Consider the following 27252-nt stretch of genomic DNA (forward strand, 5'->3'; position numbering starts at 1 on the left):
ACATGTTGTGACACAGTGGAGCTCCTCACATGCAGCCTTTGTTTCCACTGATCACAAGATAAAATGTTTGTCATGTTCATTTCACACTTTAAGAGCTTCACATTATTTGTCTCTGTGAAATTTGGGTTTCTGTGTTTTGAAGTGACTTTATGTCGCCAGTATCCCCTGGAGATGGTCCTCACAAAATGACAGCTAGTTGGTTGTTCAAATGCCCAAATGGCCTTTGTTTACAATTACCTGACAAGGACCTCTAGTGGCCATTTGCATCATGACTCTTGTCTATCAGGAGCAAAACATAAAAGTAATGTGATGTTACTATGATACAGGAAACTGCTGTTCACATCTCATTTCCCACCAACTGTTGACGTTGGTTTCTTTTAACTATGACTGTGATTGTTTCCTAACCTTAAGGTGGCTAATCAATATTTTTATGTTAGCCATGGATCACATGACTTACTGTATGTGAAAGATGTCATAGTGACAAACCCACAGATAATTATTATCTGATTCTGCAGTTCACCTCAGCTTTATGGAGCTTTTGGTTTTGGTTTTCTGGCCGGCAACTTTACTGCTTTGCTTCACTCTCACCACTCTCATCAGCATCTAGGCACAGCAGGCAGTGAAAAAGCTTTGATAAATACACTGCACACTACCTGCTCAGCACAGACAGGCAGACAGACAAAGTTAGCAACTAGCTTGGGAACACAGTGGAGCATTTAGCAGCTAAAGAGCCAGATATTTCCCTCATGAGTCGGTGGAGACTAAAACAGAGCTAAAAGGAGAGTGAATATTGGATTTACATTTGCCAGGTGGACAGAAACAGGACTTCAAGTGAATGATAATGTTGCTCCTTATCTGCTAAAAATAGGTAGTCTATAATAATATGTCAATGTTGTGATTACAGTTTGTTTCTGCTGCCCCCAAATGGCTACAAAAATATGTTTCTGCAGGTTTAACTAAGCAGGTTCATAAAATTATCTTAAGATTAGACCCGCATACTAGCTTTTTTCCAGAGCCTCACTTTCTTCATCAGTAGATGGCGTTTGCTCCTTTGTCATGGAGATGACTCAACGTAAGTAAACCCAAACCAGGATCTTTTCCTAACCTCGTTCCCAAGCGATAACCAAGCCAAGTCATCAAGTGACGAAACCAAATCAAACCTTAACCATAAGATCATAAAATAGTCATATGAATAAAGTTTGTAAGGGTCAATTGTAGCATTTTGGAAGGAACTGACAGCAATATCATCCTGCAGATAGGGACATTGGATTAGAAAACGCTTATTTAGTTTGTAGACTGCAATGAAAAACAATGTATTATGTCATTCAGTTTGGAGGACTTGTTTCCCCTGTAATCAAGAAGTGTTAGTTACAGTAACAGCGTATTTATTCAGCAGTAAAAAATGTACAATTTTATTTCATGTGTTCTTCTCACAGTGCTGTATTCTATAAATTGATGTACAAGGGACAGAATAGCACAACTAATCTATATGTTTGATGAAATTATGTAAATCAACACAAATACAAATACTATGACAAAAATCCAGCAACACTGCCCATACTGTCAAACCTCTGCTTAAAGTGTATTATATAATCATAGATGGTATAGCAGCCAACATATAATATCATATAAGATGAGCAGAACATTCTCTGCATATCTTTGACACTCACGGCCACTGAAAAGGTTTCTGTTTAAGTTGTGAATGTATACTGGTGAATAGCTGTCCGTAAGTTCTCAGCAGTGCAATGTGGGGTGTTTGAAGGCTGGGCCTTTGTGCAGAGAGCCCAAGGGCAGTAGACTGTGGCTCTTTTAGAGTTTGATTTATAATTGAAAGCTGTGTTTACATCAGTTCTCCAGCCTCCATAGCACAGAGAGCATGTTCATAGTCTGATGAAGGAGGAAACCCAGAAATTGAACCCATTAAAATAGGAATTTTTAGGAAACTTGGAGGAAGGGGCGAAGGTTGGGGTGGTCATAGAGCATGATGTTTACATTTCGTTGTACATCATTGTGTAGACTAGTGGTACTCTGAAAGGAGGACAAGGAAATGTTAAATCACATCTGACAGCTGAGAAATTGACCACGTCTTGGCTCTAACAATTGTGTTGTGGGAGACTATCTGGGCTGAGATGATGGTGGAAGCTAATGAGCAATCATTACAGTTGGTCTACTTTGTGTAATTATATTTCACACATTGGCCATTTGGGGACATGCTGTGTACAGCTAAAATGATTGTAATTTTGCCAGTGTGTTTCTAAAATGCCTGCTAGTATCAAAGAGTCATTATCTCTTAGTACAGTCTGTTGGAGCCAAATACTTCCAAATATGTAAACATCAACATGAAAAACAGCATGACAGGTTCACAGAAATACAAAATACATTTGTAGATTTGCATTAAGTCTACTAACGTAACTAGTAGGGAATACATGGGCTGGGGATGAGTGTAAATCCTGCAACCAAAAAATATTCCTGCTTTTCTTTTCACTTGTGCAAATCTGATTTGGGGTACAATAAGGACAGTTGAGTCAAATTACTGTGTTATTTATACCATGTTGGCTTTTCTTTATTAAATGGGAATATCAGTTCATATGTCAAAAACTGGTTTACATTTGCTGGTTCAGAAACTTGCAGTAAATATTTACAAAGACAACAAACTCTGCTAGAAAACAGAATCCAAAGACTTGAATCGTTGTTGTCATCAAGACACAAGTTCTTTCATTCCAAAACACAAATTGCAAAGTCCTTTTAATGGAATGAAAAACATCCTCACAGATGATTACACCCACCCTGACTGTTGCTATTTTCTAAGTGAAATGCTCCAGATTGCTAATTAGCAATAATAATATTCAGTACTTTGACTTTCATGCAGGCAATCACTTCCTCAGAGTGGGCGTCACCTTTTTCCAAATGGTACACGTCTTAATTTGGAATTAAAGTTGTTATATTTTGATGATTATGAGACTAACTTTGTATACTAATCAGTTGGTTGTTTATGCTTCTGCAGTTCTCAGTAACAGACGTAGTATTATCAGTTGGGGAGCAGACAATAACCCACATGCCTGTAGTCTACTTTCCTATGTTATTTCCTGTGTTCAGCAAATGCAAGATCCACTTCCCCTGCAGTGCAAATAATGATCCATGCATGAGATTATAAAGTATTCATGCAGCTCTTCAAATTTTGCCAGCTCTTTAACCTGTTCTGCTCTGTGGAGACATTCACAGTGAACAGTTAAACTGGATGGATTTACAAAGTTCTCATCCCTGACCATGTATTACCTAACCTCTGTGACTAATTTATAGTAGTTGACAGTTTACACCACTTCCCCTGACTCTCTTTTTCTATCTGTCTCTCTTTAACTGCAGTAAGCTCGCTAAGTTTGTATAAAATTAGTTATTACAACATTCATCTCGCTGTTGCACAATTGTGAACCCCGGAAATATTGCATTTAATTAAATCGTGTTTTTGCACAATTATTATTTATTTAAAATCTGCTGTAAATTGTCTGTAAACCATATAATAGCTTTCCAGCTGCTTTGAAAGCCTCAGCAGTGCCATTATTGGCAAATTCTGAAACAATTCAGACAACACTGATTATCCTCATTTAAGATGCAGAGCTTGCTGGGACACTAAATCTTAGACATTATGACCAGTTAGGGCAAGAAATGAAAAAAAAAAAGGGGGGTGACGACTGGTCAAAACAAGACTGCCGTGGATCATCCATCCACCTCGTCATGAATAAATCAGGAAACATAAAATAACATGTAAAACCCAGGTCAATGCCTGAGTTTCTATTCTTTTAAAAAGCAGAGAACGCCACCAAGTGGTTACTCTGTGTTCTACATCTAGTCATTTTTTCCTTAGAGGTGATTATGTAAGCAGCTTTGTGACTTTGCTAATATTACAAACAAAATTAAGTAGTATTTTGCACCTCTTCTACCTGTGTGTTATTGTAATTATTGTGTGTAATTGTTTGGGGATAAGGCTGCAGAAACTATCATACTTTCCTTTTCTGCTGTAAATTATTTCCAGCAATATCATCTGATATTTAAAATTATTGAGAGTAATTTATAGCATGAATACTGTTTTACATACCAATATTGTAATACATATCACTTGTTTCATTACTAATAATCATATTATATCCTATTCTGGTGTACATTTATGGTGTTATTTAATAATTTTCTCTATTTATCTGTACTTGTTTCTGTTCTTGTGCTGCTGCAACACCTGAATTTTCCCTATGAGGATCAATAAAGGCTTATCTTATCTTAATAATAATAACTTTGAATCAAACTTTCTGGCAGACAAAGATAAAAACTATTTTATTTTGTTTCTTCCTAAAGTCATCCAAGGAAACAAAGTAGTTTTTCAATAACAGTTTGACAAACTGTAGAAAACCATTTATTCAGCACATATTTTTTTATCCTCCAATTCTTTGATCAACAAGTAATACTAGAGAGGATGAAGTATTTAACACTATTGGTTGATATAGTCCAAACAAACTGAAAGCACAAACCCACATCTTTAGATTTTGCCATCTACCCTCACGCTTTCCTTTTGGTAGAAGATCTCCGTCATAAACTGAAGCTCTGACTTGATGTGGTAGCAGTCAGACCTCGTTCTGATGTGATCCAGGATTTCTCTGAAATCTTCAGCTCTTTGGTTCCTGTAGATCAGAAGAACAGAGCAGCCGGAGGGGCTGAGGAGCTCCTCTCTCTCCAGAGCCAGCAGGTCTGGAAGGTACTGCTGGGGGTCATGGTCCATCAGCACCAGATTGAGCCCCTCACTGGTCCCTTGATCAGCCTCAAGAAAAGGATGCAATGTTGGGATGGCCTCAGCTGAGCTAGATGTCAACACCTGGAACTGCAAAGAATCAGAATAGGAAAATGGGTTAGAATCCCTCACTTAAATTATGGTTTCCTGTTATGAGTGTTAAGTTCCCTGGGCTACCTGGGAGTGTTTGAAGCCAGCTACAAGTATGATTTCCTCCCCTAGCTCGGCTGTGAGTGGGTCCAGCTCCACTGTGATCAGTCTGCCAGCAGGGGGCAGCAGACGCAGCAGGCGGACAGAACTGTAGCCACAGTGCATCCCCAGCTCCAACACCCAGGAGGGACGGACGTGCCTCACCACTTCATCCAGTGCCTCACCTAGAAGAGGAACAGGGATGACTGATTTGTCCATTGGCTTTGACCAGAAGATTATAGGTTGTTGATGCTGTTGTGTCGTGAATGCATAAATTCAAATCCTACACAATTTTAATTTAAATGTAGAGCATTTGTTACACTGGACATGAATTTCCAAACAGAAAGCACTAGTTTTCCAAAACTAATGTTTTTTGATCAAATCACCTGTGGCAAAATACAGTAATGGTAAAAATGTGACTGGTGTATTATTAATATAATGTAAGGAACGTATGGCTGAAAGATATGCAGATAAGTAAAAGTCCTGCATTCAAAACTTGACTTAAGTAAAAATATTAGCATCAAAATATATTTAAAGTACAAAAAGTAAAAGTACTCATTATACAGAATGGCCTATTTCAGAATAATGTATATTATATTATTGGATTATAATTATTGATACTCAAGTAAAGTACAAGCACCTCATATTTACTTAAGTACAGTACTTGAGTAAATGTACTTAGTTACTTTCCACCACTGGAGATTTTAATAGAAATAGTGTCAATTTTGTTTTACATTTCATATTTATTTGCAAAAACATTGTTCGTCATAGTTGCGCAACAGCCAAAGTATAGAGCGCCATCTTCAGAAACTCAGTTAACATCAAAAACAACAGAAAATCTAAAGCAGATATCACAGTATGACCCACACTAACTGACTGACAGGTGAAGTGCAGTGCAGAAACACCACACTGATGAGTTTGTAGCAACAACAAAAAAAACCCATTATAGATTATACACTACAACTTAGAGATATGCATATTACAGAAGCAGAAAAGGGTCCAAAGAAATCACCAAAATCATCTCTCAGTAGCTTTACCAAAATAATATAAAATATGGCCTAAACTCATATTAGTCAAACCTTCATCTCAGCTGTGTTGTTCATGTCCCTGCACCAGAGATAAACACTTGAGTTGCTGACTCTGAATATGAGTCATATTCAAGTAAATAAATCAACTTCAAACTTATATTGCAACTCTTTTTTATTGATTCCAGATTAGGACTCCCAAATGTTCCACTGTATCACAGTGTGCTCCTGCCCACCACATGTGTGTAACATTGAATCAAAACACAATAAACTCTGCTGGTCTCAGTAGCTTCTCACTGGATCTCTAAGCCTAGCCTTTGGATATAGGGACTTCAAATGACCTGTAATGTAGCTAAAAAAGACCGTGACTACATTTAACTTTAGCTACGTGTTCCTGGAAACACATCCAGGCAGGCAAATGTTCTCAGCGGTTTGTGCTAGTCTTGAGCTAGTGTCAATTTTCCAGATTCAACTGCAGTGAAGTTTCTAATGCTGTTGTGTTTGAACCAACCTTTGTCTTGTAACTTAATGCACTTGGTAAATAAAGTAATTCTAATGCATACTGACCAGTCTGTGGGCTGATGCAGAGGGAGGGATGTGAGTCAGCGTAAAGGTCAAAGGTCTCCAGGACACTGTCAACTTTGCCATGGGTGCATTTGGAGAACACAAAGGCATGGGTGCTCCTTACACACACTCTCCCTCGCACCAGCCTCAGTGCCCAGGCCAGAGCTCGATGGCACAGCGCGGCAACTTTGACACGATAACGAGTGGATACCATGATGATGGCAGGAAGTGGCAGGACGGAAGCGACCATGAGCCACATTTCAAAAGCTGTGAGGAAGACAGAAAGAACCGTCAAAACCTGTAGATGAAAGGAAGAGAAAGTGAAATCACTGAGAAAAGGAACCCATTTGATATCACTTCGATTTTAGTTATTATAATTCGGATTTTTCATCAGTTCCGGTTCTTATGAAATCCCAACTCTGATTCTTGGCTTATTATTTGTGCAAGAAAATAAATCAAGAGTTCAAAGTAAAAAAAACGTTATTTTCAGCAGATTATTCAGGCAGCCATGAACAGCCGTTTCTCATAAATTATGAGGTATTTTCTGATTCTATTTTGGTTAAAAGGTAAGTTAAAGAAAAATATAAATGTTCTGTATGTTAGCATGCAAAAGTTAAATGTGTTCACTGTTTCACACTTGACTTTACTTAAGTTTGAAATGGTAGCTTTTGGGGACATTATGACATTACTGTGTACAGCAGGTGTTTCTCCAGTTATTATGACAAGTTATTATTACTGGGGATGAACAGCTCAAATTGTCAAACTGCCTGTTTGATACTCAATCATACACTTAATCACTTAATAATCAATAGCATTAGGGAGTGCATTAAGCAATATGTGATTTGTTTCATTTGTATTTTTTTTAACTGGCAACCAGTGCAAAAATTTGAAAAACACTGGCCTCTGGCACCCCCTGCAGACACAATATGTTACTTCTGTTGGCATGAGCCTCTAAAATGTTTCAATTGCTAAATCATTACACCTTTTAAATGTAGGAATGTCAAACTGTAAGTCATGAAAGGCAGAGAGTCTGCATATTTTACTTCCAATCAAATAGTACAGCAAGTGCTTTCACTGAGTAAATCTGCTGTTAAACTGGAACAAAAACCTGCAGATTCTCAACCATCAACTCTCTTTTTCCTAGGAATTTTTTCCCCATTGCATTTTAAAACATTATTTTGCGAGCTGAATGTACAATATATCTTTGTGGTCCCATAAATGTACTTAGGCTATAAACAATCACAAGCCTGCATTTTGTGACATACCACACATGACACGATGGAACAAACTTGTTCAAAAATCAAAATAGCACAAAGATAGACCATTTCTGTCGAGATTTAAGGCTACATTTAATTAATACCAAGTTTATTTTTTGCAGAGCCCCTCCAGGTTTTAACTTATTCCTCTTTAATACAGGCTTGATTCATAGGCTACTGCATCTCGTAATAAATAAAAAAGGACTAAATATACAACTTTGTTACAATGTTTATAACAATATTACATTAAAACACATGTGTGGTTAATGGTGTTTTAGTTTTAAATTGGAAGAATTTGGATTCTGGATATTCTAGTAGCTTATTAAAACATCCGTAACAAAGATAATTCAATTTTTAACAAGGACATCAGACCTTGAGACAGAAGTAATAACATATTAGCAGGAGAGATGTAATACTTGCCAAACTGCCGTGTTGCCCGTCCAGGTTAAGAGTGCCTTCTGTCAAACACAGATGGGACTGTCAAGAAGGCAAGCAGCATAATGAAAACAGCCGGCCTGCCGAAAAACAAACCATGATCTCCTCTTAGACACAGATATTGTGGGACTAAGTTGACGTGAAAGAAAACCACACTAAACTGTTTTTGGCATCCAGGAAATAGAAACCTCTTTATTATGCAGTATGATTTTATCTTCTGTGGAACTGCAGGACAGAGTCCTGCGGGGACATTTAAAGTATATCTTATCTTATCTGACACCCTCATTACAAATGAACAAACAGACGCACACAGTATGCCTGCCTGGGAAGCTCCTCCTCCAGCTTTTCAGTACTGCTGCATTATTCCACAAGAGGTCAGCAAACATGTAAGAATATCACCACAACAGTGGATGTGTGCAGGTCCTGGAAAAGTCTTGATTAGTATCATCTAAGCTTGGGAGCTCCTAAGGTGCAGGATACAGTTTGATAAAGGAATAGCTTTGTTTTGTATCGTGCTTAAAAATGTTGAAATGATGTGTGTGTCCTTTCATTTTGAGAAATCTCCCTGATCGTGCTGACTTATTTTATTATTTCATTGACCAAAGTGGGAATGTATTTCACTGTAAATGCTGTTAGAAATGTCTTTCATGGGAGTACAGGGGCAAAACACAGCGGTACATCTGGCTTGGCTGTGCACTCCAGCGAACACAGCTGGCTGTGTTTACAGGTGAGAATATGGTGAGATATCAAATTCAAGATGCAGATTACAGATTACAAAACAATATTTCCTGAGGTGCAAACTTGCTCATGTTTTGTTGCCAGCTAGAGAATTGAGCATTTGTCCGTGTTGAAGCATTAGCATTTCCAAAGCAAAAACTATCACAACACAATTTATTATGTCCCCCAAAATAACAACAAGCCTGACGCAGAGATTTAAGATATATTAGACTGAGGGAATTGAATCTGAATTTACCATTAAGCTATAGAGGGATTTTCTAATTAAACTAAATAAATGGGTCAAAATAGAATGACAAAGCTTCAAAAAGTTTTCCCACTTTAGCCTCTACAGATTTTAACGTCAACCATTTCATTATTAATCTTTTCGTGTAGGCCTGGTGGAGGGAAACCCAGGTGAACTTAGTTTACCCAACGTTTTACAAGCAGAATTGAGTTCATTAATCATTTTTTTTAGACTAACAAATCACAGAAACCATCATTTGGACCAGTATCAAACTGATGAAAGTGACATGAGATTAGCTTAATTAACAAAGATAAAGACATTTCCTAAATAGTATAATTTTGTTAATTGTTAATTGCCTCATAATGATGAATGACTGGAGGTCAGAGTTGACCCTTTGTTTTGGGTGCCTTTGCTCTAAATCAGTGAACTCTCTGCTCTCTCAGTTGCCCCATATGGTGAAAGTGGGTGTAGGATCCCCAGTGTGTTGCTGCCCTCATTGGCTGGTGGTGGAGCGGTGTATTTTTGGCCATTAGAGCGAATCATACTGCGGTGTCCAAGTCCAGTAAATCCAGCTGCATCAAGTTAGCCAGGAACAGCTACATTACAACCGGAAGCAAAGCTGTTTTGCAACCAAAATAAGAGCCTAAACAAATGGCTGGAGGAGGGAAAGCCAATGGGCCTGACTAACACTGACAGCCAGGTAGCATCATTACAAGCTGTAAATAAAGACATTAGCTCTTATGCGTTTTTAAACAAAAAACCTTAAGTAGGCTTGCAAAAGACAAACACAAACAAACTATAAATGGAAATAAATACCATAATGTTTTAATTCACATTCATTCACAACCATTCATGATATTGGACATCAAGTGGTATATTGCCTTCCTGTACAACGCACCTCAGAAATTAAAAGTTTTACTATCACGTTCACTTATCTTCATTAATCTTAATGAGTTCATATTTTCATTAATCATACAAAACGAGCAAATAAATATTCAATTTCCGGTTACCTTTCTGTTGGGTTGTACGCCAAAATAAAGACGCATATTCACTTCCGGCTGCCATTGGTGTTTAGTTTGAGAAACTAAAATAATTGCTTGAAAAACAAAACAAAAAAAAAAACATTTCAGCTGTGCAGCCATTGGAATATTTTTCATTTCAGTTGGATAAAGGAGTCTTTGCGGAATCTGGAAATGGTAGGTTAAGTGTTGTGAAACGACCTACAGGGTTTGGCTAATCTTTGAGTTAAGTTATGTGACTGCAATGTAACGTTACTCATTAGTTAATGCAACATAAAAGGCTCAAATGTAAAAATGATGATTAGCTACAGGAAAGGCACGATGTTGGGCTGTTAAAGGTTTGTACTTTGAACGTTTGATAAGCTAACTAACTTACGTTAGCTAACTAACGCTAACGTATTAGCCTGCAGGTAAATTGGTAACTTTACCTTCTCTTATGCCTCTCCTGACTTTTTCCAATTTTCACCGCCCACCAAAAATGTGCAAGTCCTTAGTAACGTTAACGTTACTCTTCTAAGTTTTTAAGGTGTTTAACTAGTTATTCTTAAATGTCCACATCCCTGTAACTTAACATTAAGCACTAACATTGTCGGCTAACATAAGCTAACTCTAATCAAGAAACTAAGTTAGCTAACAGTCAGTAAGATGGCTTACGTTAAATATTAAGAAAATGCTGAAAGGATCCAAATTACGGGGCATTTAAAGGAAGTGATAGAAATGATTACTGTTATGGCATGTATTGTAATACTGTGTGGAATTTGAAATCCCCCAATTAGGCAGAATGTTCCTCGACATAGGCTTTTGTTTTTATCCGTCACACCGGAAGCCCTATAAGTGACTGTGGCTAACTTGACGCTGGTTGTCTGCCCATAGACCAACAGGAGCGATACCGGAGAGCAGGAACTGGTTCGTTCGCTTCGCCGGTGCTGCTGCAACACCTACAACCGACGGAGGAGAAAGGGCTGACAGACACGGTTCACGACAAATTTTGGTGGAATAACGCGGCACTGAGCTGCTTTAACACATTTTTACAGGCTTTAATAGTTGGAGAGCACAGCCTCTTCGCCAATGGCAAGTCCGGTTGCAGACATAGGACCGTCTCATCAGCATCACTCTGTGACCGAGTCGGCCGCAGACTCCGCGTTTCAGGAGGCGCAGAAATGGATAGAGGTGAGTCAAGCACAAGAGTCCAAATACTGTATCAACTCCTCAGCACTTTTCTCCCCTTTCGCGCAGGTGTATTTTTTTGTCATCGTGTGCCCTCAGTTACTGGTTTGCAGCCTGTATCTGCAGCGCCTTTTCCTTTAAACGGCAGTTTGATTTTATTGCTTCGTCACCTGTTGAAAGGTGACTCAAACTGCAATAATTTGACTCAGATTCCGACGAAAAATCACATTTATGTTTCTGTGGTGAGTTACGGTGTGCCTGTTGCTTAGTAATGCATTTATCGCCAACATGTTGAATTTCTTGGTATTTTAATCTTCTGCAATATAACATTCCTATAATAACTTACCTCTGAGAAACTCAGTACTGAGTTAATAACTACCTTTTTACCCTCAAAATAGAAAGTGACAATTTTAACCTCTAATGATATATCTTAACTACAATAATACCGTAATATCCTAAATATGATGTTGCACTTATTTGTACTAGACCCTCCTAAATGTTGCAGCAGGCTTTCAGTTGTTTTTGGTGAGGGCCATTGTACAGTAGCTGTGGCTGCTGTGGGGCCTGGTGCGTGTTTGGCTGAAAACAATGGCTGCATCATGTGGAATGGATTTTTGCCTCATTGCGAGCCTGGTGAACAATAATCACACAAACGAGGTTTTGTTCTGGGAGAATTTCAATCACGACACTTGCCTGCCCTCATTGCATTTGACTCTGTCATCCTGCAGTGAGCTGTCCTCTTGTCAGCCTTCAAAACACTGTGAACTGTTGCATGTTGGAGGAATGCAGTCACAGCATTGCAGGTTTACATAAAGGCTTAAAAATCTGATTTGCCCACTGTGGCACGACTTGTTTTTAGTGAGTGATTCAATGTAGCATGGGCGTTGGTAAGGATAATGGGGCCTCTGCACAGGAGAGGACTGGGGGCCCCCCCATACTCTTCCCTCATTTACATTTAACTAATTATCGGCACACTGAATGCATGGCCTTTGGGTGCTACCCTTAGAACGCTTTCTTCAGTCATCGCCTATTTACAAAAACAAAAGGTTGACAGTAGAGCTGAAATTATTTAGTTGATTTGTCAATTGACAGAGACAATTATGATATTCAATTAATAATGTTTTCAATTTTTTTTCAACAAAAATGTCCAAAAAGAAAACACTGAACACTATTCTCAACTATGCTCAACAATAAGGATTGCCCAATTGCCGAGGGCAAGTAAAATGCCACGTCAGGCTAGTAAATCTAGCAACTCACTTACCCGGCAAGTGGTAAAAAAGAATGAAACACATAGTTTTTTCTGGAGCTGATGATGGACGTAGCTAAGGAGTGAGCCATCTCGCTTCCCCTATCTCTGTTGAGAGTTGCACATGCACAATACTGATCGGGCACTCGTGAAAAAATGGTGGCGGTTATGGAGATATGCAAGAATGTTTGTTGCTTTGCATCTGATTAATCTACTTAAATAAAGGTACAATGTGTAAGAATTGAGACTACTCTCACCTGTTGAATTCATACAGAAAAAATAGGATATGCATATCACATATCAGGTCATAACTGCTGCTAACTGCCGTTAGCTAGTTAGCTCAGTTAGCTGTGCAGCTAACATAGCAGTCCCAGCACAGGAACTTTGGAATGCCGGGAGGAGGAGGTTTTCAGGCCTGGGGCGGGGGCTACACAGCAGGGAATGCTGGCTGGTGCCGGAATGGGCAGAACAGTTTGACGTCAGGGAATACAGTACCGAGGTGATTTACAGCGTCTCCATCCAGGACTCCAGGGACAACAAAGATGCGGTACGTTCAGGCGGGGACAGGAGGGGTGTCAAGTGGGAGAGCAGCAAGAGGGAGATGGGGCATCAGAGAGGTAGAGACAGAATATTTTTCACATCTCACTCGGTGAATTAAGTATTTATTTCGACCAAACCAGAGTTTGTTGGAACAGTGAAAAGACAAACCAAGACGGTTTTGGTGAGTTTTATTTTGTTTCTGTCGGAGTTTGAATGAGGTGTTTTACAATGGCGGGGCCTGAGCTATACTAAGTGGTGTGCCAAGGCTAGCTCGTTCGTAGATATCTCTGCAACACAATACATAGACGTCTTTAACATAACGTCAAAACATTTTGTTGATAATTAGTGAATTTTTGAATGTTTTAAACTCTGAAATCTTTTAAATTCTTACACATTGCACCTTTAAATATAGATTAAACATGACAATTAACTTTAGTCATTGTTGTTATTTGATAACCGCTAATAAATAAAACAATTTGTATAGGGGCAAGTAAAATTGACTTTGGGTAAGGAGATTTCTGAAAAAAGAACATTAACGTTGAACCCTGCTATTAGTTTTTAAACTGTTGAACTGTTGGGCCCTGGGAAAATGTGATGGTTAATTTTCTCTATTTTCTGATGTTTCATAGACCAAATGATTCATGGAGAAAATAATCAGCAGACTAATCAATAATGAAAATAATTGTTTGTTGCAGTCTAATTTGAAGGTTATTTTTGTGGTCTGCACAGTCCCACTTGCTCCTGTTTTTCTCAGTGAACATGAATCTTATTGTTTTTCTTTTTTGTAGTTTTGTACTAAAACCCATTATAAAACATAAAGGCTTTAAACAAATGTATTTAGTAGAAAATATACAGTATGCTTCAGTGTACCAATATTGCCGTAATGTAATCAGTGTAGCATTTTTAACTGACTGCTGTCTCTAGTTTGATGCAGCCTTGTATTTGTGCTACCTTTTCAGCTGTTATTAACAATGTAGAGTGAATGCTGGACGTGATTTGTAACCCTTAATGACATATTTTCTTAGAAGCATCAATATATTGGAATATTTTCGGTTAAAACATCTGACATCAGCTTTAAAAAAGCAGTATCGTATTGGTCATGTATTATTCTTATGAAACATTAGTAGACAGTAAGATATTTAATAGATCCCATGTGTATCACTTAATTTAAATATCAGATTAACAGCAGAATAAAAATAAAATTAATTACTTGAAACCAGGTATGTCTAATGACTTTTCGCTCTGCAGCACCTGAACTAAGACTCTTAATAATGCCAGTGTCAATAGTGGGTCAGCATGAATAGGGGAAATATTAGATAGTGGTATTGGCTAAGCCATATTGTTGCATCCCTGCGTATTTATTTAATCTGTTATCATCAGCTGCCACACTACATTTGTATTGGTCAGACTGTTCCACCTATCAAATATAGTATACAATGTATTTATATTTAATGCATCAATCAGTCATATTTCTCATTGCTGCTGACTGCCTCTGTATTACCAAGAGGACAATAAAACTAACTTCTATACACTCTAAAGAGTGTGTAAAAACATTATTACATTAACAGTATTTTTTGGATGTTTTCAACTCTGGGTATCTTACTATCAACCTGGTATGTATTCATGTGTAGTTATTACCATACTGTGTTTAAAATAATCCAAGTGTATTGTAACGTGCATGCTGCCTGTTGCCGAAGCTTGCTGTAACAAAAGAGTTTCCCCTCAGGGATCAATAAAGTATTTCTGATTCTGATTGCATCTCAAAGTAATATTGAAAATGACAGATCCTCTTTAAGCGTGTCAGGCTCCATTACAGGCCTATTTAGCAGCACCAAACTCCTTGGAGGCACATATCAAATCTTTAAAAAGCCACTACTGACCTAGAATCTCCAAGGCAGATCAGGGCTAAGAGCTGAAAAGGCAGGAGTGAACTGATACCACTCCCATGTTGTTGTTCCTCTGTTGCTCTTCCCCCGTGGGGACTGATTTCATTACCCATACACACCTGGTGACGGCCCTTCAGTCACCTCGGGGAACCAGAGACAGGTCGCTGGTTCCTGAATGAACAGAACAACACAGAGCCTCAGTCAGCATAACAAAAGCCAGTGTTTGACTGCCTATATTCAACTGCTGTGTCATATATGAGGTCAGGAGGCTAGAGGTTATATAAAAAAGAAAAGTTCCCTGTTTGCACGTTTTGATTTGCCACTGACAATACATAGCAAAGAAACTCCATTCAGCATCCTCATCCTCTTTGCATGTCCTTTGTCCTCCTGTTTGTTTCATTTTAGGTTTGTACTCTTAGCTGTTGAAACTGTTTAGATTTTGTCAAAGACCTTTATGTGCAATATATGAAATTCTTGAATGAAAAGGTCTCAATCTTCTCACCTTCCAAAAGTGTGCCATTTTTAAACAATGGGCGTCTAGTTTACCTATGCAAGAAAACAGATAACATAGACATGTCTTGCAGAAGCATGTTTGATCACTTCCTCGTGCTGTTTTAAGGCCTGTTCACACAAAGTGTGTTTGGGGTGATTTTTAATAACCTGGAGCAGTTACTCTTTAATTTTGATTTGTTTTGGCATTTGAGAATAATTCCAACACTGCATAAACCAAATTTATGCTTCTCTGTCAACATGTTCTGGTGGTCCCGCCATAGTTGCATCCGGAGTAGAAACTGATTCATACTTCAGCGTAGGATTTTACACTGTAGATTGCCATAACAGGGTTTACACTGTAAATGACTTTGGTAGCTAGATCACAAAAGCATGTTTTCTAGCAACTGAAAAGGAGACTATTGCCATGCAATCAGAAAGAAGTAATTATGTTTGTTATTTAATTCACAAGATGGTTTGCATTGAAATGGCTGATAAAATTGTAGATTAATTTAGTGTTGCTGAAAGGGAGAAGATACCTGAATCTTCAACTTGATTCATGTTTTCTTCACTATCAACAGTCTCTACCAGCATTGGAAATATGTAGAATAGCCCTAGCTGACCAATCACAGTTGTAGTGGTTTCCACACAGTATTGCCATCACCCCGACACACGGCTGCATTTTTTAGAAGGTGCGTGTCACAACCAAATATTAAAGTACATTTTCTCACCAAGATTTGGACCAAAGATAATCTTTGATCAGGAGAGATTTGTTCTAACAAAGCAAGTAACCCTTAAGCCGTGTTTCCACCCAAAGTACCTGGAACTTTTATTCCAACTAAAAGGTTCTTTCAGCCCATTGTTGTGTGCGTTTCCACTGCAGTCTAATCTTATCTGTAAACCTTATCTATAACGTGTTGAGAAAAAAAATAAATGTTGTCTCACTGCAGCAACATTAAGAAGATATAATTTGTACCATTGATTTAGCCAACCCTTGCCTTAATGAACACCACAATTCTAGGTTCTTAGTCCCTGGAGAAAGTTCCTGCAGTGGAAATACGGCTTTATTGTACATGTTGAATTACAAATCCTTTCAAATGTGTCTGTAAAACCCAACACCTTGATGAAGCATTCAGACCTGCACTCATTACTTCCTTGCCCACCGCTTCCTCTCACCACCTCATCAGTAACGCTGCCGCTAATGACGGTGTTTAGGCTCATCTGAACTTCAGAAGAGACTGACTGGCCCTTTGATGAGCCTGGAAACCTTCAGTTGGTTAGGTTGATGGATTTGTGTCATAGAGCCACAGGGTGTTTTTGTATGAACGGAAACCCAATGAAATTATCTGACTGGTTCTTTTCCCAGCACACATCTTAGTAGTTTGATGAATTAGCTTTCTTCTGAATGGTGGTTGAGGACTATTTTGCTGTTGGCAAATTCATATCAAAGCACAACTGTGAGAGAATGACTCAGAGTTGCGAAATTTCATCACTCGCCTTGTTTTTGACATTTCTACAGGAAAAACACTGATAAATAGTTTGTATGCATTGGAACAAATGGAAAAAAAGTTTATGTAACCAAAAACTTGCAAAGAAAAGCAAACCCAGTTTGGCATGTGGAGTGTAATAATATATCTTGTCAGTTTTAAACAAAGCCAAGTATGAGAGATTAGTATTTTATGTTGGCTGCTGGCTTTCCTTGGGGATTCAATTGTACTCAGTAAAAGCAGACAGTGTAAAATATTGAATTAAGTCTATATAGACGGGCAGTTATGCCATGTTGCCAGAGAAACTGTCTTGTACAGCTTAGAATACACTAAATGACTTAAAACCTGCTTAAAACCGAGACTTTGACAGCTGAGTCTGCACTGGTGTCTGCACAAAATGGCAGGTCATCTTGGACTGTCTCTGCACATTAACTTGTACTTTGAGTGTAGTGTATTAAAATGTCTTGTCTGCTGTCGTAACATCACAGTTTAAGGCTGCAAACAACGATTATTTTCATTATCGATTAATCTGCAGATAACATTTTCGATTTACTGGATTAATTGTTTGCTCTATGAAATCAAAAAACTGTGCAAAATGCAGACAACAGCTTCCCAGAGCCCAAGGTAACATCCACAAAGGTTTTGTTTTTGTCTGAGCAAAACCCTAAGATATTCAATTTACTGTGATATGACATTTCCATTTCCATTTGCATTAATCAATTATCAAATTAGTTGGCAATTATTTTTCTGTTGATTGACTGATCGGTTAACCGACTAATCATTTCGGCTCTATCACAGTTATGTCAAACAAGCATAATTTACTAATGGAATCTCAACAAATGATATAAGGTGTTCAGTGTGTTCTTCTCTGTGCCTGCATATCAAGTTTTGCGCAGAAAAGGGTCACAGTTTGATCGCAACAAAAATCTGTGTGGTTAGTGTTCTTTGCATACTTTTTGCAATATCTCCATGGTTATTAGTGATATTTCATTTTTATTCTATGTAGCAAATGGCTGTTTACATGGCTGTTTAGTTGTCTGAAGATGGCGCTCAGCCACTTGTTAATGCTTGATATAGCTGCGTTATGTGGCAAAAATGTATAATGTAAATCATTTTTCTTGGCAAGATGTCTTTTTTTTCCCCAGAGTTGTTCAGTGTCAGTATTGTCTGAGTATCTCTCTTTCTCTCTAACCCCAAACCCCCACTTCCTTCTATCCAAGTCATGGCATGTCTAGGGGGCTGTGAATAATACAATGTTACATTGTGATATGCCTGAAAGGGAAAGTGATATCATCCACATGTCAATGGCTAATATCATTCCAGTGATATCATTGCACCCAACAGTCAAATCACCAGACTGATCCATGTTATTAGATTCAGTGTAGATATCACTGTGATTGAAGATTTAATCCTCATTCTGCCTTTCACACAGTATTTTATCTTGGGATTTAAGGTACAAGCGTTTTTGCTATGTGTGCAGTGTTGTAATGTGTGTGTGTGTAGAAGTCAACACGTTAAAAAAAAAAAATTCTACTCAAAACTTCAAAATACAGCTGCAACCGGTATCCAACCCTGTTTTGGTATTTGTTCTTTTAAATCGTAACTGAATCAGAAAAACATTTTGCAGAGGCATAAATCATGTAGTAAGTCCCTTGTTAAGACGGCCATGCAAAGGGGCAATGGAAGACATCCAATAGACTAGACTAGAATAAACTAGATTACACTGCAAAACAGTTTTCAGTCAATCACCATGTAAACATAAGTGAAATACTGACAATAAGGACCAACCTAATCTGATCAGGTTAAAGTACCAAATGGGAGTAGACTTGATGACAGCTCCTGGTGTTTGCTATGGAAACTTTAAATTAAGGAGCCAGAAAACGATTAACCAAGCCAAGAACCCAAGAGTTTTTAACACTGATGATGATCCTCACACATTGTAAGAACAGTATGTCATCTCTCCACACTTCCATATGTCTTGTTTGGTATAAGATGCATTAAAGGAAAAAATACATTCCTCAGTGAGTGCTATATTGACAGAGAAAGCTGAGTTCTCCTCAGTGGCACTGCCAACAGAGTCGTGCTTCTGTATAACAACACAGCTAACAGAGTCTAGCTGCACTTCTACTGTGAATATCACCACAATAACATCTTCTAAACCAAAGACTTCCCCACCACAGGCAGAGACTAGAAATCCAAGCTGAAGTAGCCTGTCATTCTGTTTCAGTTTTCTCTGTCAATATAGCACTCACTGAGGATTTTATTGCTTCAGTTGACTACATTTACCATCAACACTGACTGGACATCCACATAAAAAAATGGCATTTTTTCCCTTTAAGGTTTCTTTGCAAAACAGGTAGTAGTTGTACATTGTGTCAACAATATACCACTTAATCGAGATTTTGTGATTGGGTCAGATTTGAATGAAATTCTGTTTTTGGTGCTGCGTGGAACAAAACAGTCAGAGTGTTGTTATTGCTGAGCAAATTGAGTTTTCAGTGTGCAAGAAATAACTGACATCTATCATGTTTATCTCCTTCATTAAAATGAAAGAGAACGTGAGCCCATGTGGAGAGACGTCAGAGAAAGGGACCCGTTTTCAAAACAGTTCCCTTCGCAGTATAAAATTGTTTTGATGTGTTAGTAATCAGAGCATGTTAAATTTGGGCACCAGTTAATTGACATCCTTGAAACTGTGCCTTGATCTTGATGCTTGTACTTCCCATATTAAAGTAGAGCCGTCTTTTAAAGCTGACACATACTATAGTTCTAATTGGCATTCATCATAAAATGAATTTCCATTGTAGATGCATTTGCAATTGTGATTAGATACTTCATAGTTCTTTTTGAAGTACATTTTGGTTTTTGCTGCACAGACACTGTTGATGTATACTCATGAAACCACCATCATCCCCTTCCTGATTTTCAAAGAGCATCATGATAGCCTGGTATTTAGCGAAACCGGCCCCTGACCGAACGGTCACAAGGTCAATCTTACAAAAACTAATCCACATCCATCAACAGCCATTTGTCTGCCAAAATGTCCTTGAGTGACACACGTTGCTCTGAATTAGAGGATCAGCGTCATACCTGCACTATAAAAATGTTATGTTTTGAATCTGCCCCAAAGGCTCTTTCCCTTGTTGGATGTCATTACAGCAGAAGAAAATGAGAAATGCAGCACACCTCTCTGTTATTGGCCCCAGGCTGTTTTGGAAAGCTTGCGCCAATTCATCCATGATGTCATTCCCCGTTTGGGGGCATTGTCATTCTTTCCTACAGAATTGACTGATGTGTTAAATGAGATTTTTTGTCAGTTTTTCTCAAAGTACATGAGATACACTGCTATGACTACAAGCCATGGAAGAATGTTGTTTTAGAAGGAAGCATCTGTCAGAGAAGGGTTTAGGCTAGATTGAGGATGTCCCCTCCATCACTCACCTTAATGCTCTGATGACCTGGAAATCCATGGTCTACCACAACCCCCGTGCAGCTTGAATGCTGAGCTTAGAGTACACAGTTAAGTGTATTATTCCAGGATGAGAATTAAGTTAAAACATATACATGATTAAAGCAAAAAAAGTCTTTCACTTGGTTCTTCTGCATTCAAAGCTAAATTTACGACATCTGCGGTCAGTGTGTTTATAGTCGTTAAGTACACTCACATTTAAGCAATTTGGACAGAATGGATAATGAGTCTGATTCGTGCTAATTTCATGAGCAGAGTAAATAAAAATAGTGTTTACAAGATAGGGGTTGCAATATATTCAGTTTATTCAGTTGACATGAAAATTCTTATCTTATGGATCCCTCAGGGAATAGTGTGGGTACTTCAATTTAGCCATTTTCATCGGTGCAGGATGCTGCTAATCATGATCTTTAATAGACTCGAACACTACTTTTATCCTTTTTGAAATATGCTCTATTAGCCACAGTAATAGTAGTTTGTCATTTATTTATGTTGCCTCAATTAAAGCATCAAAAGCGCTATTGATTGAACAAGCCACAACATAGCCATCTACGTTCTGCACAGCTGAGCTGTGGCTGATACAAATGCAATACAAAATTGGATGCTGTAGTTTTTACAATTTGATTGAAGCTGCTTCTTTGCCAGTACATAAATCAGCACCACACAGCTTCAAATGTGAAATCCCTGAAAGTAAGATAATAATCACTAATCCTGTGGTTATGATCTTCTTAATCTCAGCAGAAGCCGTCTGTCCTCTCCCAGTGAAGCAGGGAAAAGAGCTGGCGTGTTAACACAGTGGCATTAGTGAAACAACAAGACCAAGGGATTAGATGTTTCAGAGAAGCAGATTGATGGTCCTTAGACTTACAGTATGTCTTCTATTATTTCAGCCACCTAATACAACTATTTTTTTCTCTAATTTGAGCTATACCTTTTCAATAATATGAGTGCTACAGGAGGTGTATTTTGTCAACAGTGTGTTAGATATGGCTAAATGCTTTCTTGTATGTTACAATATTTGGACAGATTGTAAAGAGGACGCAGTAAGACAATAATGCAGTTGTCAGCAAATGCATGCCACTCTGGGTCCAGATGGGTCTTTATGAACACACACACACACGTTTGAGGTGAGAGGTGACCATGTGGTGGATTACCAAAGTAGATGGGAGATTAGCCCCCTCCTTCTCCACTATGTGTGTTTGTTTGTACATTTGTGTTCATGCAGTCACTGAGGCAACAGGCATCCACTCGGTTATTCCACATTCTGCAGTTTCTGGAAACCCACTGTTCTTATGTAATCAGTGAAACATTTTCCAATGATGACCAGGATTGCCTTGTTTCCCCATTTTTTTGTAGCTGATCTTGAAGGCAACATCACTGATCATTAGCCATTCTGGTGTTTTATCTGTGTCCTGCCTGTAACTGATTGATTCGTATAATGCCCTTCATCTCAAGGAGCTTTCAAATAAAGCAGTAGATTCGTTGGCTGCAGTTGACTTCCAATAAGGGCAATGTGGATATTTGAAGGCTATACCTGCCAAAGTAGACACACATAAGAAATGTGCTCTTCTGAAGTGGGGAGGAAAAGAAAAGCCAAATGGCTCAGCTTATCTAGTAAAAACTTTAGGTACTTCATTTCACAACCAAATATATTCAAATAAAGTAGGCCACTGGTCTAGGTGAAAGCAACCTCCAGTTCAGTTGATGACAACTTACGACAAACAGTTTTCTTACAAAATTTATAGTTTTACTCACTGTACCCTTTCATAGTCAGTATGGCTTAATTACGACAACATTTCACACATGTTTAATGGGATACAACGATGAAGTGATGACATTTTTTACCCAAAAGGTCAAAGGTCAACTTGAACTTGGCGTTGTCCTTGAAAAACGCTTTTTTTGGCCATTATTCAACACCATAATTCAGGAACAGAAGGGGAGATTCTGACCATATGTAACAGTTGTTCAGACAGTGAATAGGTGACACTTTTGACTTAAAGGTCATTGTGACCTCAAAATAGGTTTTTAGCCATGATTTAAGAATGAACTGAGTGATTACTGATTTCACACAAATGTTGACTGAGACGACACACTGACTAAACAATAACTAGCACAGTACAGGCTTTCCTCTCTCGTCCATTCTGCCTTTCACTTCCTGCCTCATGCTGTATTTCGAGCGTCATAGATATAGCATAAATCGTGATCTTGGCTGGTCTTTTTAGTCTTTCTTTATTTCACATTGACTCATGGTAGACATATTTTATCTGTCATCTTTTAACCGGTTTTAGACCTACTGACAATGATGTCATGATGTAATTGGCAGATTCTCGTGCCATCCTAAATATTAAATAATTCCATTTTACCCCTGTGATAGACTGACAGCCTGTCCAGGATGTACCCTCGCCGGATGCACACGGAGATAGCCTATAGCCCACCTGGATTCCAAACTGGATAAGCAGTATAGAAAAGTGTTCGATGAATAGAAGGATGGAATTATAAAACATCCACAAAGAACAAAGCACTGAGAATATCAGCTGCTCAGTCTGGATGTCCCTTTGACTTTCTGGCTTTGTATGCTTGTCTGTGTTTGTCTGTTAGCATCTGATGTTGCATGTCTGTCTGTGACAAGGTGAACATATTCATCTTGTTCAACTGTCAGGTCTGTGTGTTTATGCACTGAAAGAGAAAGAGATTTCAAGGAGGAGAGAGAGCAGGGCAGCCTGGCACTCAAACTGCAGTGTGACGCAAACACCACCAGAGTGAAGGAGGTACAGCCGGCTGTGTGCCAGGGCTACACAGCCACTCTCTGCAGGCAAGCTGTTAACAATTGTTGTTACTTACCATGCTAGCCAATGCACCTAATGCTCACTCTGAAAAGAAACATTACTGACAGATGTTACATCCAAAATGGCATACATTATAACTGTAGAATAGGCTTAAATCGATCTGCCTTTTTTGGTAATGTACATGTCTTACTGTGGGTGTGTCCAACAGTAGATTGGGTGTCGGCAAGCATGAGGTCAGACTCTCTGCACCCTGATACAAAACATAAGAAACTTAAATTTAGTCCTAGTATAATGATGATATATTCAAGGGGAAAATAAAAGCTAATGAGCCGGAGAAACTTTCCCTCTGTAGGTCTCTGCACTAACCGCAGCTGCTTCAATTAAGACATTGCCATTAATTTTTTTTTTTTTTTTACAGAAAAACAAAGCCACTCCAAGTCACTCTTGAAGTAGAATTTATTATGCAGTCTTCTTGCAATGTGCTCTGCTACTTCCTCATGAAAGCCACAGCATGTCTGAAAAGCCCTAGAGTTGTTTTTAGTTACTAATATTCCTTTGAATTACCCAGAAAATGAAAGCTTTTTAAGTTTTACTTGAAGTACCTGCTTTCCTTTTCATTAAGCAGCAAACCAAAGATGACATTGAAACAGACACACAAAACTCTTTAGAAGTGTTCTCCATCCTGTCTTCTTTTAAATTAATCACGTTAATCTAGAATATTCAACACTGGCTATGTGGAGTAGATACAGGGAGAAAGCAACCATACCTGAGATCTGTTCTGTACAGTCACCATCACCACCACCGCCGCTCGGTAATTGTTCAAAAGTCTGCAAAATATTTCATTCACTTCCTCCAAACAGATTTTCTCGACCCATTCACGGTCTCAAACTGTTCAGTCACAACCCTCTAATCTTTCCCCATAATTACAGGCCGTACCTCCTCTGTCATGTTATCTGCCATCACTCTATTGATTGCCCTTATTTGCAGGCAATGTGGGTCACTTTGCATGCCTCCCGTTAAACTCAGATTTATTGATTTACTTTGTGGGGTTTTGACTGAAAGATTGCAGATTCAAGTTCTTAGACCAGCCGGGAAACACTTTTTCTCCAGTCCCTCCAGCAAATATCCTTAAGTAAATAGTGTACTGTTTTTATCCCACATCTGCTTGAGCTTATTTAGGAGCAGTTGTAGATTGGGTTATTAATGGGCAGCTTTCTAGTGTATGTGTAAAACATAATTCTGTTGAGCATGAGCAATCTCAATAACATATTACATGTGTTATTCACACCTGCACTATTTGGAGCTGTTCAGGGCATATGGGACTGTTTGATGGATAGGACAGAGACTGATGTCTCTCCACCGTCCAGGGGATGTTTCTAATTGGGTCATGCAAGCTGAGCTGGTTTCCTAGTTTTCTGAGCTGGGGCACTGGGGAGCTGGACTCTTTCTGACTGCCGAGGGAGCAAGTGCAACCTGCGCCGGATGACAGGCTGACTGACAGTCTTATAGCAACAGTGTAACATACTATGGGGGAAAAAAGACCATTTTCTTTTTCTTCCTGGCTCTTAGCTTGCTTTGATCTATTGTACTGATGACTTAATGCTTTATCATATTGTGTCCCTGAATTGGCCCAGGTTTTGACTTGACTCTTCCCAACTTATTCTTTGCCTAAAGTGCAAATTTATTGATTGATCTGTGTTAATTTGGAGCCAAACTGCCTTCTTCAGCCTCTAATCAGCTTGTTTCAGCATTATTTTGAGGATACAAAGTGACAGTATCATGAGTTAGATAGATCTACCTCAGCTCTTGCCTTGTTTCATAAAGATATTTTCTGTTGTTTCAAGCTAAAAGCTGAAATTTTTGGTGATAAAATTACTTTCAGTTTTTTTACACTGCAGAGAACCAGATGACTCAGGTCCACCGTGAATGGGGGCTTTTAGAACTGAGTGGGATGGCTTTCATTGTCTCACACACACACAGTCTCATACACATAATTCTGTTCCCACTCACCCCAACATTCCTGAGCCCCTCAATCCCCATCCCATGCAAACGTATGCGTACACACACACACACACACACACACACACACACAGACAGACTCACTCACAGAGTTACCCAGCTGGTCGCCCCCCTCCCCCCTCCCAACAAGAATGCATGCTGTCACTACACTCTGGAAAGTGACACAATCGTCCCTCAGCTGATTGGCATTTGTCTGGACAGAGCTGCATGATGCAGCATTGCTGTTTAGCTACAGTCTAAAGGATTTATTCCATAATGCTCTAGATTTTATTTGTTTTTAAAATGTTGTATGTCTAAATTCATCCATTATCAAAAATGTTACTGCTTTTCTTCTGAAGCCCTTTCATATTGTAAATGAGTACACAGTTTTATTTGGCTCTTTGGTCAGCCACACTGTTAAGACATAAGAACATAGACATCAACATTTTTTGTGTCATTATAGTGCTAGCTAGTGGAATATCTGTTTGAAGATTGATAACATGTATGTTCCTTACCCCTGTGCTGACTCTTTAGTATTAGTATTCAGCCAAAACCAATTAGCTGTTATTTGCATGAGAATAAACATCTGCTTTCTTTCTTTTTCTCATGTTTTTTCATTCTTGATGTTCTGGTAGATTAGACAGTCATAGTGCGACAATACTGCACCTTTTGCAAGACTTTAGAATGAAAACTACATCACACTATAGAAATATTAGTTAGCTCCTGAGACAGAGAGGAGGGGGCTCCTGGCAGTGAACTCACAACCTATATTGACTCCCTTAACATATTTAGCTTTCAGGACCTGAATATAGATTCTCACCACTCAGTTCGTGTTTTGGAGCACTATGTATAAAATGGGCTATCATTTATTGGATGTTTTTTCTACAAGAGCAAATCTTTAAAACTTTAGGTGGTCTAGCTACCAGTTACATGTTTTGATGATTTCCTATCATCCACCTGCACTTGTCAAAAACATCATTACTGAGCATAAAGTTTAATTGACTGGGTTGGAACCACATCCCCATAAATATAGTTTCAGCAGATGTTAAGCAGTAAACCTGTCTGTTGAATTATTCTGACAGTGTCTACTGCACCTACACTCACTGTATGAGTTCACTCAAAAAATTGACTGTCTTTCCTTTTCTGCCTTTTTATTACTTTTTCTTTTCTTGAACAAGGAAAGATGAAATAGCTTGTTAACTCTATAGCGACTACTGTACCATCTCTAAGTACCACTGATCTGAAATCTGATTTGGTTGAACATCAGAAGATTTAATTATCTGAAATATTTTTCCGTAAAACAATGTTTTACTCTAATGTTGACTGATGCAACACAGCAGTGATCCAACTTATTCCCAGATCATGACAGCATCAACATCTGCTTCTTTGTTGTCCTGTATACCTGGTGTGGGGTAGGTCTTTTATGTGATAAGTCTTTAGGCACAGAAGAAGCTACCAAAGAGAAATTAAATTGTCACATCCCTGTGGTGATTGTCAAACTTCTCTCCTTCACTGTTGCTTGCTTTGCTTTGCATGGCCTATAGTTGAAATGATGACTCGGTTTCTTTATTTTTGGTGCTTAATTGCACTTTTTGGCCCAGACAATCAGATTTGGACCACTATTAATTGTTTGCCCCTGTTGGCATCCACTTTCTCTGTTTAAAAAAAAAAAAAAAACTTTATCCCTCACCCTATGTGTAAAATATTCCTTCTAGGCAGCGGTCACTCTGATTTACTTAATTAGAAGTGTAGAGTTAAAGAGAAGCGATAACCTGTTAGTGTGTACCCACAAGACAGTAGTAGCAGTAGTGAGACAGAATAACCCCAACAAAATGCCAGCAGAAAAACCTCACATTTTATGACTGCAGATATTATCAGGCTCGAGGACACACAGCAGTTTGCCTATTATAATTTTACCCACTAATGTGTTATCTTGCAAATTTGCAATCTAAATTTAATAT

At 38.5% G+C, this 27252-nt stretch overlaps 2 protein-coding genes across 19 annotated transcripts in view; one reads left to right on the forward strand and one right to left on the reverse strand.

The window, feature by feature from the left end:
• Positions 1-1570: 1570 nt before the first annotated feature.
• Positions 1571-25343, reverse strand: LOC122879924 (catechol O-methyltransferase-like). 7 transcript variants are annotated; one of them, XM_044204538.1, is made up of 6 exons: positions 24060-25343; positions 23484-23543; positions 8229-8323; positions 6556-6819; positions 4952-5148; positions 1571-4864 (listed from the first exon to the last, which is right to left on the reverse strand). In XM_044204538.1, the coding sequence occupies exons 4-6, from the start codon at positions 6809-6811 to the stop codon at positions 4526-4528; spliced, it is 792 nt and encodes a 263-aa protein (XP_044060473.1). In that variant the 5' UTR covers positions 6812-6819; positions 8229-8323; positions 23484-23543; positions 24060-25343; the 3' UTR covers positions 1571-4525. The 7 variants fall into 7 exon arrangements, with proteins under 7 accessions (XP_044060473.1, XP_044060476.1, XP_044060474.1 ...); XM_044204541.1 differs by lacking the exon at positions 23484-23543; XM_044204539.1 differs by lacking the exons at positions 23484-23543; positions 24060-25343 and adding an exon at positions 15182-15198.
• The window catches only part of LOC122879921 (LIM and calponin homology domains-containing protein 1-like), a 90704-nt gene continuing 73713 nt past the window's right edge, over positions 10262-27252 (forward strand). For 11 of the 12 annotated variants that reach the window (XM_044204517.1, XM_044204521.1, XM_044204522.1 and 8 more), the window contains exons 1-2: positions 10262-10400; positions 11097-11393. In XM_044204517.1, coding sequence (XP_044060452.1) covers positions 11292-11393 — 102 coding nt within the window. In that variant the 5' untranslated portion in view covers positions 10262-10400; positions 11097-11291. Of the gene's footprint in view, positions 10401-10443; positions 10562-11096; positions 11394-27252 lie in introns of those variants that run through there. The other variant, XM_044204518.1, reaches the window with a different exon arrangement.

This window comes from Siniperca chuatsi, linkage group LG8 (assembly GCF_020085105.1).
Source record: "Siniperca chuatsi isolate FFG_IHB_CAS linkage group LG8, ASM2008510v1, whole genome shotgun sequence".
NCBI lineage: Eukaryota > Metazoa > Chordata > Actinopteri > Centrarchiformes > Sinipercidae > Siniperca > Siniperca chuatsi.

Coding starts and splice junctions, on each gene's coding strand:
- LOC122879924 (XM_044204541.1), bottom strand. CDS start 6,811: ATGTGGCTCATGGTCGCTTCCGTCCTGCCACTTCCTGCCATCATCATG. Junction 5,149..6,555: donor CTGCATCAGCCCACAGACTG/GTCAGTATGCAT, acceptor TTCCTCTTCTAG/GTGAGGCACTGGATGAAGTG. Junction 4,865..4,951: donor CTGGCTTCAAACACTCCCAG/GTAGCCCAGGGA, acceptor GATTCTTTGCAG/TTCCAGGTGTTGACATCTAG.